At 39.4% G+C, this 14,493-nt stretch overlaps 1 protein-coding gene across 3 annotated transcripts; it reads right to left on the bottom strand.

The window, feature by feature from the left end:
• Positions 1–75: 75 nt before the first annotated feature.
• Positions 76–14,478, bottom strand: numa1 (nuclear mitotic apparatus protein 1). Of its 3 annotated transcripts, none has more exons than XM_063907629.1 (25): positions 14,348–14,478; positions 13,991–14,063; positions 13,797–13,882; positions 13,536–13,609; positions 13,084–13,172; positions 12,933–13,007; positions 12,703–12,796; positions 12,381–12,540; positions 11,794–11,933; positions 11,485–11,596; positions 10,984–11,101; positions 10,287–10,427; positions 10,016–10,129; positions 5,747–9,886; positions 5,391–5,600; positions 5,116–5,303; positions 4,523–4,660; positions 4,119–4,224; positions 3,508–3,706; positions 3,067–3,203; positions 2,150–2,440; positions 1,669–1,770; positions 1,247–1,549; positions 525–571; positions 199–281 (listed from the first exon to the last, which is right to left on the bottom strand). In XM_063907629.1, exons 2-24 carry the CDS (start codon positions 14,027–14,029, stop codon positions 536–538), a joined length of 7,092 nt encoding a protein of 2,363 aa, XP_063763699.1. In that variant the 5' UTR covers positions 14,030–14,063; positions 14,348–14,478; the 3' UTR covers positions 199–281; positions 525–535. The 3 variants fall into 3 exon arrangements, with proteins under 3 accessions (XP_063763700.1, XP_063763699.1, XP_063763701.1); XM_063907631.1 differs by having other exon boundaries at positions 4,143–4,224; XM_063907630.1 differs by lacking the exon at positions 525–571 and having other exon boundaries at positions 76–281.
• Between the last annotated feature and the right edge of the window lie 15 nt (positions 14,479–14,493).

Below are 14,493 nucleotides of genomic sequence, written 5' to 3'. Positions count from 1 at the left end.
TTTGTCCGAAGATTATACTAGACCAAGCTGCACCAGACGTGACTGAGGTAAGCGGCTCAAATAGCAGGCTATGCATAGTGTGTCATTTTTAACTTTTATTGACAAACATTTAAATATAATACAGATTAAATGAAAGTAGTTTAAAAGAATATGAAAACAAATTGATGTAGAACATTATAAAACCGATTGCAGGGGGGGGGGGGGGGGGGAAGTATGATCAAGAAGAACCGTAAACGATCACCACTGGGAACCAGTCCTCACACCTTCATCCTGTTCATCATCTGTGGGAGCAAAAACATGTGATTAAATGAGAGATCACAGAGAAACATGTTTTAATACAATAGGTTCATTTAGTGAAAGCTAAAGTCAAGTGTTGTTAGTGTTTTGTGATAGATGCATGTGAAAACCCATAAAGTTTATATCTGAAATGAACACACCGTGCACTATTATGGCAAAAGTAAAAACCAACCAGCCAGTGTAAGTCAGCAAACCCCCATCCCACAAAAGAAAAATGACTTGATGACCTTTTAAGACTTCAACGAAGGTTGTCATCATTAACAGACCCACGCTTCTGAAAACGGTTACTGAAATGTTAATAATAATGCATCACAAAGTTTTGCTTCATTATCAGATCAATCAGATCCCTGATTAGAGATTTCATACACAACTCATCCCTAGTAGTTTGTATATTTATGTAAATGCAGATTTGCCGGTTTATTAGGGCATAAGTGTGGTAACAGTACACAAAATTCAGTTTGGTATGTAGCTCCCCAAGATTCTGATTAGTTTAAAGAAATGCAAATAAGCCAGAGCTTTTTTGTGAAGCAGAATGATTATATTTGGAGCCAGACCTGCACAGCGATAGGTCTGGTTATGCGAGACTACTCGAAACAATTTAGACTATGCAAGACTTACCACTTACCAAATACTGCCATTTTGTCAATAAGGAAAAATGAATAAAATGAAACTAGGGACAGAAATCAAATCCAAGGTTTACGTCAGCATCTCCACTACGTCCTGCTGTTTGATTATGATGATTCTTTGTCATGCTCGCAGCCTCATATGCAACCTGCACTCAATTAAAGCAGATTTCTCAGCCATTTACACTATACAAGCTACTACAAGAGGACTGCTGGCACAGGGAAATAAAGTGCAGGCAGAGAAAAACTCCACAGGATACTTTAAAAATGAACTTTTAATAGTGCCCTTCAAAACCCTGAATGGATTTTTCTGTTTGAGCATTTACCTTGCGAGCACTAGAAATTCCAGGAGACTTTGTAGACCTGCTGGTGGTTTTCTGTCCTTTAGTTGCCACCTGGGGGGATTTAGAGCCGCTAATTCTTCCTGTTCGTACCACTCCAGCACGGGAATTAGCCGTAAGGATGTTTTCCTTGCATTTACGCGCAGATGTCTGAGCAGGCGAATTCTTTGAGGTTTTTCCTGGGGATTTCCGAGTGGAGATGCGTAGTTTGTTCAGCCCTTTCTTCAGGGAGTAGCTGTTTTTAGGGGTGTTTTCAATACTGAACATCATTGACTGCCTCCGATCAACCTAAGTGAATAAATCAGGGGCTAACAGTTAGAAAAACATGATAAACATTATATGTACCATTTTGTTCCATAAGATTACTGTCACATTTTCTGTGTGTTTGCATATTATTTTACACTCACTGGATTGAGGGCAGTGCAATTCTGAGAGTTGAAAGTCTCACTGATCACGTTCTTGGCTTTGGGAGTGAGTGGTCTTGGGAAACAGCTGGCCTTCACTTTTTTCTGTCCGAGGGAGAAGGAGAAAGACAAGTTGGGAAAAGACAAAGAGGATTTCATAAAGTTACATTTCATGGTCATTTAATGTTACGAGTAAGCTTTCAGATAACCAATGAAATACGTAAGCAAACAACACAAAAGCCTGACCAATATTCTTTGAGAATAACGCTCAAAATACTGTTGATATGTCAACCAGTGGTCAAAGATAGCAAAACTAATTACATTATAAATAACCTTTTAATGTAAGGAAAGCTCAGCGAAAACATTAAAGTTGGTAAAAAAAAAAGAGTTAAATTGTAGCCTATGAAACATTCATCATTTGCATCAGTTAGGGTCTTACATTAAGCAACACATAATGTAACAAATTATGAAAATGCAAACCAACCTCAGGCAAAGTTTGGTGTACGGACAACGTAGATGAGGACCGCTTGGTGCCTTTCGGGCTTCTAAGCTGAGAAGTGCTGACGGTTTTTGATGGCAGCTGGCCGGGCATATAAGACAGACGATGAGAACGAGTACTGGCAGCGGCAGTAGAGTGTCCCATGAGGGAGTGACGATGGGAGTCGAGAGAATCTTGCAGCTGGCCAGGCATGGTGGATGCCCGGCGGATGGTGTCAGACGGGTCGCCCGTACGGAGCTCTTCGTCTGTGAAAAGGAATGCCGCGCCACGGCATGGCTAAGAGAACAGAAAGAGAAGGATTTTATCAAACTGATGGAAAAGATTAAGGGAATAAAATAACCAAAAACGTAACACTCTAGAATCTATATTGAAAGCTGTTTGGTACCATTTCTGAGTGAAGGGAAGTTAAGGAAAACCTGAGTTCCTTTTCTGTGTATTTCATTTAAAATGAAAATGATAAAAACATATATTTTATTATTCTTATTTGTGGAGAATCGTTTTATCTTGTTGATTTAGTTTGTTACTATTTCTGAAAGCCAACTGTGTATCTTTCACATTTATTAACCTTGCCTATTTTCGAACTCACATTAATGTGGTTTTGTGGTTCATTCACGTAAATGGTAATGAGCATTGACAGAACCACATGCTAAACGTATCGTCATTTTCTCAAACTTGTTTCTTCAAAAACAACCACTGGTCAACCTAAATAAATATTTCTTGGTCTGGACAGCAGTACACGACCATACCTGTATAATATGGTTTTAAGACAAAGTTATCATAATATTAGCTTGTATTGCTCATTTGCAGCCACAATAATTCCCTGTGCATAATATCTCAATATTTTCCCCCGGCAACTGTATGTCTATGGTGTTCAGTTAATTGAGAGCACCCCCTCTACTAACGTCAGACTCCACAGGGTAGCTGCTCTTCAGATGAGGAAGGACGGCCTTGTTCCTGGCCTGGAGCTCGGCAATCCTCATCCAGTCATCAGGTCCAGCGTCAGGCTCGTTCTCTGCCCCCGCACAGAATGTACTAGCAGCTGAGGGAACAGACATATTTTTTCTTCTTTACAGTCACCATAAAAAACAAGATAAACACAATATTGGATAGTGTTACCTTGCACCCTAAGACAATGGGATTACAACTTTGTACTGTTTTTGATATTTTACGATTAGAAGACAATCTATTATTTGGCAAAATAGTTGGCAGGATAATCTCAACAGTTTTTTACGGGACAATTTTTTCTACCGGCAGTTTTCCCAGCAATGCATTTACCAGATGGACTTGTTTCTTAATTTCTCCTTAAATACAACCTCTTGTGAGTTAGCCAGGTGTCAACTCACGCTGAGAGTGCATTGTGCTCCGCCTGTAGCCTGGGAGACCGATGAGCTGGTCGCTGGCAGTGCCGGTCATCCTGGCAGGTGTGTCGAACAGCTCCATAGATACGGGGCGTGCAGTGTGGGCACTGGAGAGGTTTGGATGAGAGCGAGACGAAGCCAGACTGTAGAAAGTGTCATCGTGTTCACCGCCGCCAGGGGTTTTCTACAGGTTTAGGAATGGGGAATTTCAAGAGGACAAGTTAGAAGATTGGGGTTCATCCATTTGAGTGCAATTTTAGACTGCTGTTTTTTTACACAGACAGCAGTGCTCCAAACAACCTGAAGAGCCAACAGTGTTCTTTAGTTGCAAATTGTTATATTATGATGGTCAAAACAAGCACAGTCATGCTGGAAATATATGATATAATGATAGTATTATCGAACCACGTGAGTGAAAGAACCAGCTAAACCTTAAAAAGTTAAATGAATACATTTTTTCAATAGATGAGGAAAAGTGATAGAGAAGCCATTGTGCTTGTATAACTGTAAAGGAATTATATAAAAGTAGTTTACTCAGATTGTGCGTGATTGTCAACATGCAAAACATGCAATGAGTGCAAGTGAGTTTCCTCCACCTTGGTCAGGGTGATGTTAATAACCTGTGTGGTCCTGCGTCTCTTGACAGAGGAAGTTGGATTTTTCCGTGTTGAATCCAGCTCGTGTGTGTGCTCCGCATTGGTCCTACGCGAAACAGAAAACAAGAATCTTATGTAGTTAGAGCAGTGATATTGGTTTCACTTTAATCAGAAAAGTATGTATATAGGGAAGGGAAACTTAATCATTTGGAGAAAAAAAATCTAAAAACTTACTGGAATAAAAAGGTTCAACATCTACATTTACTACATACTGAAAGAAACATTTAGTAGAACTATAAAAACACACACACCACTTTCATTCACTGATTGAAAATATAAATGCATCCTAAAAAAAAGGTGGCTGTTCTCTGAAATACCATAGTTGTCTAAACTGTGTGAAGTACCTGTTGATCTGTCTGCTGTTTATCGGTGTAAAGTACAGGGTTTCCAGGGACTCCGCCTGTAGACCTCTGCGTTTGGCTGCCAAGCGCTCTGAACTGCGAACAAGGGGTGTGCTCGATTCATCAGGAGCTGAAAGTTTCCTGCAAAGGTAAAAACAAGAATATTGTGAGAGAGTAAAATACAAATAAACTCCCACAAAGCCATTAATATTAGATTTCCTTTTTTTTTTTACTCAAGACTTATATCTTCTTAGTTTGAATCAGACACGTCATTATGATAATGGGAACTCCTCGATTGGGTGAACAATGTCAACTTTATATATTGTATATATAACAGGGGAAAAGCAGGAGTGGGTTGGCAATATTGATTATCTTAATTTAATGTATTACATAAACATTTTAATTGTACATTTTATTTCATCTGACCAACTTTACAATTTTCTTTTTTTTACGGCTGACATAGCCAAATATGACCAAACTAATGAGATATTTCTGGACTTAATATACAATGTCTTTTTTATCTTTAATTGATTTTGCACATGTTGTGATAGCAGAAGCCCAGAAAGATTTCATACTAGGTATCTGAAGTGTTTTACCTTGTGGTGTTTAGAGAGTCTTCCAGGGAGCTCTGGTCCAGGATGTCAGAGCTCATGGCTTTCTTCACTTTCGCTTTAGTGTGAACACTTGAGTGTGCATTGGGAACCTCCATGTAAAGGGACATCCGAGAACTTCCTTCATTACCATATGTGTTCTGTGCACGCAGGTTACGGTCAGCAATGGCCAGCTAAAGGTAAGAACACAGCGATGAAGGTCAGCGGCACATTTCTTTTTTAGACAGTGGACCATTCTCCCAATGAGTCAAAATACCAACCTGTGCCTCTAAACTGGCCACCCTGTTCAAAAGTGCATTCTCGTTGGTTTGGGCCTTATCCAAATCTAGTTGAAGCAGCTTCTTTTCCATGGTAGTTGTTTTTATTTCATGCTCTTTCACCTCCAAGGAATTTTTGAGTTCAGACACCTTTTCTTGGCTTTCCTGGAGAAGCTGTTTCTTGCCGATGTAGTAACTCATGGCCTTCTCCATCTGTGGCATTGTGATGATAAAACAAATGTTAGCATGAATCACTTAGCCCAAAAAACTCATCCGACACCAAACAGAAACTAATTTTGCATATTCAACTGTAGTTTAATTTTAATCGATAATATGGTCTCTTTTTTTTTTACACCAACCTGTGTTTTGTAGTGATCTGCCGCCTCAGATTTAGCCAACAGTTGTTCTTGCAGGTCTTTCTTTAGCGTTTGGATTTCCTCCGCTTCTTCTTTCTCTTTCAAGAGTATCTCTTTTTCATTTTTCAATATCTCCATCTCATGTTGTAGCAAAGATTCCAGTTTATGCGAGGCCTTGTTCTCTCTCTCCATGGCCTGTTGGGCTTGAGCGAGTCTCTCTTTCTCAAACACCACAGCTTCGTGTTGTTTCTTCAGATCTTTCTGATTGTTTTCAATCTGCAGTACCCTGGCCATGAGTACTTCTTTTTCCTGAAGCAGAGCCTCCTTTTCTCTTAAAGTGGCGATTTCTACAGCTTGCTTCTCTTTGTATTGGTCCAGCTCTGCATTTACTGATGCAAGCTGCTGCTGGAGGAGCCCCACCTGCTCAGAAGACTCCCGCTGAGTTTCAAGTAACATCTGCTCTTTAGCCAGAAGACTCTGAGAAGTGGTTTCCAGTTTCTCTTTCAGAACCTGTATCTCATGTTGAAGAGCATCTTTCTGGTTGGAGCACTCCTCGTTTACCTCGGCCAGTAATTTTTCTTGAGCTTCAGCTTCCTCTTTTGCTTTTTGAATCAAATTAGATTGGGCAGTGACCTCCTCTCTGAGAGTGTTCAGGTTTTGGTCTTTGTCAGTCACGAGTTGATTGAATGTAGACAACTCTGTCTGGAGGATCTGAAGCTTCTGTTCAGCTTTGAGGAGATGGCTCTCTTTCTCATTTTGAGATTCCTTTAACTTTTGAATTTCATCTTCACGTGAAGAAATCTGTTCTTGTAGAATTTCCACTTGTTTGACTTTCTCCTGTAGACTTTGGAGAGCCTCCCTCTGTTGAATGTGTTCTTGCTCTTTTTGAGCCAACATATCTTCCTTTGATTGCAAATCTTCCTCAACTTTCCTCAGTGAGGAGCCAAGAGTCTCAACTTGCATTTTTAGGATTGTGATCTCTTGATGTAGCAAATGAGACTGCTCTGAGCCGTCGGTCTTTAGCAGTATCATCTGTTCTTCTTTAGCTTGGATGTATTCTTTCATCTTCCTCACCTCTTCCTCAGAAGCCGATAGTTGCTGCTGCAGGAACTCCTTCTGATCAGCACTCTCCTGCTCCTGTTTGGTTAGCATGACTAGCTGATTCTGAACCTTCTCTTCAGCTTGTGTGAGAGAGTCGCCCATATTAGTAAGTTGTGTTTTAAAATCTTTGATCTCCTGCTGTAGCATGTCCGACTGTATGGAGCCCTCCTTTTCCTGTGTGACCAGCTGTTCCTCTTTGGCAATGATCTGATCCTTAAGCCCTTGTAGCTCCTCTTCAGAGGTCGTCTTCATTTTTTTAATGTTATCTCTCTCCTGAGAAATCTCAATTTCCTTCTGAGTCAGCAGGTTTTCTTTAGCCTGAACCTGCTCTACTGTAGTCCTAAGGGATTCATTCAAACTTTGGACTTGGTCCCTAAGTGTTTGGATCTCGCCCTGCAGCACTTCTGACTCCTTGCCGTTTTCAACCTTTAACAGGTCTACCTGGCTTTCCTTAATTTGAATCTGCTCTCTCAGGCGATTAACCTCCTCCTCAAGAACTGCACTGTTCTTTCCAAGTGCTTCTATCTGCAATGTGCTTTGCTTCTTCTGCTCGGCCAACAAATCATCTTTGGATACAGCCTGGTCCTTGGCGTTCTCAAGAGAAGTGCTCATAGTATTTATTTGTTTGTTTAGACTTTCAATTTCTTGCTGTAGCAATTGAGATTGTTTAGATGTCTCTGTATTAAGAAGAATGAATTGCTCCTCTTTAGCATGAATCTCTGCATTTAGCCTCTTTACCTCATCTTGAGATGCCACCATTTGCACCAGGAGTGCCTCCATATTCTGAGTGTTCTTCAGTTGCTGTTCAGCAAACAGATTTTCCTTGGACTGCAAACTTTCCTCTGCCATCTTCAGTGAGGAACCAAGACTCTCAACTTGTTCCTTTAGATCTTGGATTTCTTGATGTCGCAAGTCAGTTTGCTCCAAGTTATCAGTCTTAAGCTGTATCACCTGTTCCTCTTTAGCTTGGATCTCCTCTTTCATTTTCCTCACCTCTTCCTCAGAAGCTGATAATTGCTGCTGCAGGAGTTCCTTCTGATCAGCGCTGTCCTGCTCCTGCTTGGTGATCATGATTAGCTGAGTCTGAACCTTCTCCTGAGCTTTTGTAAGAGAGTCACCCATATCAGCGAGTTGGTTTTTGAGACATTCAATCTCCTGCTGTAGCATGTCCAACTGAATGGAGTCCTCTTGCTTTAGCTTGACCATATGTTCCTCTTTAGCCTCAATCTGCTCCTTAAGACCTTGTATCTCCTTTTCAGAAGTTGCCATCTTGTTTTGAAATGTATCGTTTTCCTGAGAAATCTCCATTTCCTTCTGAGTGAGAAGATTTTCTTTAGCCTGAACCTGCTCTAGTGTAGACTTTAGGGATTCGTTCAAACTTTGGACTTGGTCTTTAAGAGTTTGGATTTCGTTCTGCAGCACTTCTGACTCCTTACAGTTCTCAACCTTTAACAGTTCCAAATTGCTTTCTTTAGTTTTTGTCTCCTCTCTCAGCCCATTTACCTCCTCCTCGAGAACTGCTCTTTGCTTCTTAAGCTCCTCAATCTGCAAAGTGCTCTGTTGCTCCTGTTTGGCGATGACATCTTCTTTAACTTGAGACTGGTCCTTGGCGATATCCAGAGAATTGCTCAAGGTATTTATTCGTTTAGTCAGACTTTCAATCTCTTGCTGTAGTAGTTGAGATTGTGTGGAGGTCTCGTTATTTAGCTGAATGAATTGCTCCTCCTTAGAATGAATCTCTGCATTTAGAGTCTTAATCTGATCTTGAGATGCTACCAACTGTGCCTGGAGTGCCTCCATATCCTGAGTGCTCTGTAATTGCTGATTGGCAAAGAGCTTTTCCTTGGACTGCAAACTCCCTTCAGCATCCGTCAGGGAGGAACAAAGACTTTCAATCTGCGTCTTTAAAGTTAAGATCTCTTGATGTAGTAACTCTGACTGCTCAGAACTTTGATTTTTCAATATGTTCATTTGTTCCTCTTTAGTTTCGATCTCCTCCTTCATGCTCTTTACCTTCTCTTCAGAAGCAGAGAGTTGGTGCAGCAGGACCTCTGTCTGATGAGCACTTTGCTGCTCCTGCTTTGTAAGCATAACCTTCTGAGCCTGGACTTGTTCCTCAGTCATTCTGAGAGAGTCCTTGAGACTTTCGATGTGGCCTTTCATACTTGTGATTTCTTGCTCCAACGATTCAGCCTGTTGTGAGTTTTCATTCTTAAGAGTAACAAGCTGCTCATTTTTGACCAGTATCTCTTTGTTTAACATTTCTACCTCTTCTTCACAGGTTTGAAGCTGTTGTTCAAGTATCTCCTTTTGTTGTACATTCGCATGTTGGGTTTTAGCCAGTAGCTCCAGCTTAAGTTGAATTTCCTTCTCAGCCTGTTTTAGAGATGAACTAAGGTCTTCCACTTGGATGTTAAGGGCCTGGATTTGTTTTTGAAAAAGGTCTTGCTCATTAGACTTCTCCAGAAGTAATTTGGCAAGCGTTTCCTCCTTGGCTTGTATTTCATTTTTGTTGTTTTTGGTTTCATCTGTAAGAACGTCAACTTCTTCTCTGAGAGTGTTAAGTTGTTGGTCTTTATCAGCCAAAAGGGAACTGGCAGCGGATAACTTTGTCTCAAGATCTTTTACATTTTCTTCAGTCTGGTGGAGAAGGCCTTCCATCTCTTTCTTAATTTCCTTTAGTTTTTCAATTTCTTGTTCACAAGCAGTAATATGCTGTTGTAGTTTGGTCATCTGCTCGGTTTTCTGCTGTTCAACTTGCTCCAGTTGAATCTTGAGATCTTGGATCTCATGCTGCAGGACTGCTCTCTGCTCAATGATTTCCTTTCGCAATTTGTCTATAATCTCATCCTTTGCTTGAATCATTTCTTTAGTTCTGGATTCCTGTTGCCTCAGTAGATCTTTCTGTTGATTAATTTCTTGTTGATACTCTTCCAGCTGCTGTGTTTTGGCTTGAATTTCTATCTCAGCTTTTTTTAGGAAGCCAACTGTGCTCTCCAGCTCACTCTTCAAACCAATGATTTCATTGTCCAACATTTCCCTCTGAAAATGTAAGAAAAGTAGAACATTCATGACCATCTGATTCAAACAATTAAAAAGAAATATTGAGAAAAAAGCTGACTTTATTTTGATAAACTCAATTCAGCTTTAACATAAAATCATGGACCTCACCTCCATTATAGGTCCCATATTCTCTCCTACTTCTTCCTTAGTGGCCTTGTTTATGTCGTCCTCCAAACAGGAAATTTTTCCCTGCAGAATCTGAATTTGTTCAGTCAGAAGCTCCTGGGAAACCAAACCAGGTACAGTACATTAAACCTTTTGAATAGTAATCATTCACAAATGTCATAGCATTGCTTTTTAGGTTACAAAAAAGTGGAGTTCTTATGGTAACAACCTGAATCATTTAAACATGTTCCAACACAAATTTTATTGAGTGTACCTTTTGAGCGGTAGCTTGGTTAAGTTCAGACTGTAGTTGGCCTGTTTTACTTCTCCACTCCTCCTGAGAAGATGCTTGGGTTTCTGTCAGCCTGCCAACTTCTGCCTCAAAGATGGCAAGCTGTGAACACACGGTTCTCACCTGCAAAAATATTAAAAACAACAATTCAGAATCTGCATTCGAGATTTAAGCAAAAGAAAGCATTCCGATTGATTTTTTGGAAGTAATATCTGCATATTGTTACACAGAAACTCCCAACATAAACCCTCAACACCAGTTAAAACAAATAGCAGAACGTGTCAACTGTATGGGATTTTAGCACTATCCCACGCATAACCGCTGCTGCTGATCGCCTATGTAGCCATCAAGTCGTAAGAGGCTTAATTAAATAGAGGCTCATATTTTATTTAAATAATCAACAACAAAAGTCTTATAGGGGATTTTGCACAACTATTTATTTTTTTGGCCATTTCAGTGTTTACAACTTATGGTAACTTTTTTTATTTTTAAATGCTTAAAATGTCATTATCATGTAAAAGAGCTGCTATTAGCGAAGCCCCGACTCAGATTTGCATATTCACAAAACTGAGTTTCAAGAAAAGTTTTATTGCATCTTTCCAAGACGTACAGTACAAATTGCAAATGAATGCTATTAGAGAGCTTAATTTCACAGAAAAGGTTCCAGTCGTGTTTTTACCTGTGATGACAGTACACCATTTTCATCCGCCAGTTCATCAACTTTGCGCTCCATAAGCGAGGTGTTACCCTTGAGATCTTTATTTTCCTTTAACATCTCATTAAGACGCATTTGTAACCTAAGACAGAATAAAGGAAAACAATTTATCAGATCCATTTCAATACAATAGTTTCATGTATTGGTTTTTTTACGTTAAGATATAAAACAAGCATTTCTTGTGCAAAATGTCTGACTGGTTACACATTATCATATTGCAAAGTTGAAGATTAATGAGATATGTTATACAACAACACAGAGCAGCATTCAATCTCTAACTCAACGTTATACCTTGCTGTAACGTGAACCTAATATAATTTGTAATCAAAAAGCTACTGGCTGAGTCACTTTCAATATTATTCCCAAACCTTAAGATAAAAACGTATCTTGGATTCAGAGTGTATGTATAAATAGCAATGACACCAACATTAATTATCTCAAAATGTGTTCATCCTGGGTACTTACGTGTTGTTCTTGGTCTGAAGCTCATTGATTTGTTCCCCGATAACATTCTCCTCATCACTTTTTTCTTCTTTTAGCTTGTCCAGGCGGTACTGCAACTGGTTGATATGGGACTCTAAAAACAAACAAGTAAAAAATAGTTTCATTTCGATAGAAAATTATAAAAAGACTGACATTATTATTCAAGCTTTCAGTGGCACTTTCACTCAAAAGTTTTTAAACATTTCTGGTAAAGAGACAAAGAAAACACAAACAGTTTCTGTTGTCAAACTAACTAACAATATTATTTATCCAAACACTTAAATGGGGTACCTCTTTGTGCAATGAGTGCAATTTTGCTGGCCAGCTCCCGCTCCAACCCATCTCTATAGTCTCTCTCCTTGATCATCTGTCGTTGCACCTTTCTCAGCTGAAATTTAGGTGTGTTCATGATATCCTGCAGAGGAGACTTGCTGTGGGAACCAAAGAAGAAGAGGCAAGCGAAACAATTGTAATCAAATCATGATAGCTTCTCATGGATTTACGTACACAAAATGATATATACAACTATCAGATAACATGTATATGAGACTGCTACATGTTAATGTTTCAGTAATATACAACCATTCAGTGTCAGTCATATTCTAACGCAAGTTTAGCAAGGTATAGCAGACAAAACTCCTTTCATGTTCATCTTAAATTGCCAAAGCTTTTATTACAAAAAATACAAACACATCTGCCAGGGGCTGACAGCCTTTCAATGGAGATAACAACTATCTAAATTGAATATCTTCAGGAAAAAGGGTTTGACTAAGTACCCAAATTAAAGGTTTGGATTAGCATTGCCATTAAAGTTAATTATTAAGATTTAATGGACATGATAAGTACTGTGTCAAATCGATTCAAATTCACACTGGTACCTGACTGAGGAAGAAGCCACAGTTTGCATGTCCATAAATGAGATTTTCTGAGTGCGGTGGAAGACAGGGGACTCGTCATCAGACAACGAGGACATAGTCGACACATTGGAAGTAGAGATGGTTGCTGATCGCTCGAATATTTCACGGGCAACATGCATATCTGAAATTCATGGAGAAATACATTTTTACTAATTTTACAGCTTGCATTTTGAATACAGTCTAGAACAATTGTGTTATACAGCAGAACTGCATATGAGACACTAATGTCTGTCAGTATGGCATACTATAAAGAAATGGAGGATTGAACAAATGGGTGACTTACATCTTTTCGCTAAATAGGCATCCAGTCCTTTGTTAAGATAAACGCAGCCGTCACTCTCCATTACATAGGAACCAGTTAGGTTTGCTATCTCTCGCTACAGATAAGAGAATATATATCCTTTTAAATAGGCACATATGAGATAGCAGCACAACACATGATAAATGAAATGTGATGCATCTAAGTGGTGAACGCATGCACTAAGCAAATCAGAAAAACAGCTTTCTGCTTACCTCCGCATCGCATTCCATCATTTTCAGAGTGCAGCGGTCATTCATTATATCGTGGTACACAAGCAACAAAAGCACCTGGTGGCATCACAAAGAATAAGTGAGAATATGGTCCTCTGTTTATCTTTGTCTTTGTATTGTGTTTGTTTCATACCTTTGCAATTTCTACTGTGAGATGGATGCCGTCTTTTATGTTGTCCCAAGATAATGAAGTGCCTTTGGCTGCATTAAATCGGCAATCTCCTAATAAACAAAATAGATAGAAAAGATAGATGGAAGAACAAACAGTAATATGCCACATACGTCTGGCATGTTTGAAGGTGCCAAAGTGCACACCTCAGACCACACCCAACAATGACATGGGGTGTGGTCTGGAGCAACACATTTGAAATGTTCAACCAGAAGACGTTAGAATAATCAATGCCTTGTCAAATGTTTAATGCTTTTTGCTGTTTCAAGCACTGTCAGAAAACAATCCAACAGTCTTGCATGCAGTCAGTACAGTGACAGGTCTAGAAGATGGTACACCTTCTTAGCACAAAACCGGAAGCAGCCTATTAAAGCAATATCTGAAGATATGTATATTTAAAAGGTATAGAAACTCACTTTCCACAAAGTCTGCAATGAGCTTGAATCGATCTTCCATAGTATTACTGACACTGGAGTTGGGTTCCTTTTTCCTGAGAGGACAGAAGGAAATAGGATGGTTGGAGGTGGAGGTTTAGAGAAAATTATCATCTCTATACTTTCAAAAGAACCCACTTACAGAAAAAGCATTTTGAAAATGTAGTTCAACAGTCATTAGTCATCACTTATTTACACAGAACAAACATATCATCACATGATCCTCCGACTGCTACTACTTACAGCAAATACACAATTTTCAGTAAGACTGTCCCATCTTGTAAATCCTCGATAGTCATTTCTCGCTCGGACAGTTTTATGTTGTTGACCTGCAAACAAATGACGTTAGTGTGACAAATTGGGTAAACAAACTATTTAATAATGGTAGCTGCAGTCAACCTATTGGCACTATATGACAAACTTTACTTTCTACTTACCCAGCTCAGAAGAGCCTTTACACCCAAATTAATCGTCATTTTGGCTGACCCTTTATCCCAAAGGGATTTCAACCTGAAAACGTGGAAACAAACAAGCCCCATTAGCTAACGAATTAGCAAATACAAACGTTAGCTTTGATTATTGACGTTAAAATGTGTTCATACAAATCAATGTGAGCTAACGTTCAGTAGCTAAAGTTAACGATACACTTTGCTAAACTTCTGGTTTGCAAGTTAGCAAAGTTTTTGCAACTGCTAATCTATATTCGTTACTGTAACGCTAACTGTACCCTATCGAGTGAGTTAATATTTAGAGATTAACGATGATAAAGATGTGGCTTACAAGCAGTGACTCACCTTGAAAGACGTTGTCCTTTTTACTGTATCGTATTTATTCTTTCTTTGAAAATGGACGCAGCCGCTCGACTACATGAAGCTACTGTCTACAAATAAACAGTCCCCTGCAAAAAACAGACAAAATTCAAAAAGGGTCGCTGAAGATC

This window comes from Eleginops maclovinus, chromosome 18, assembly GCF_036324505.1.
Source record: "Eleginops maclovinus isolate JMC-PN-2008 ecotype Puerto Natales chromosome 18, JC_Emac_rtc_rv5, whole genome shotgun sequence".
NCBI classification, from domain to species: domain Eukaryota; kingdom Metazoa; phylum Chordata; class Actinopteri; order Perciformes; family Eleginopidae; genus Eleginops; species Eleginops maclovinus.
The sequence above is the reverse complement of the archived record's forward strand: the minus strand, read 5'-3'. Positions and strand labels throughout refer to the sequence as shown.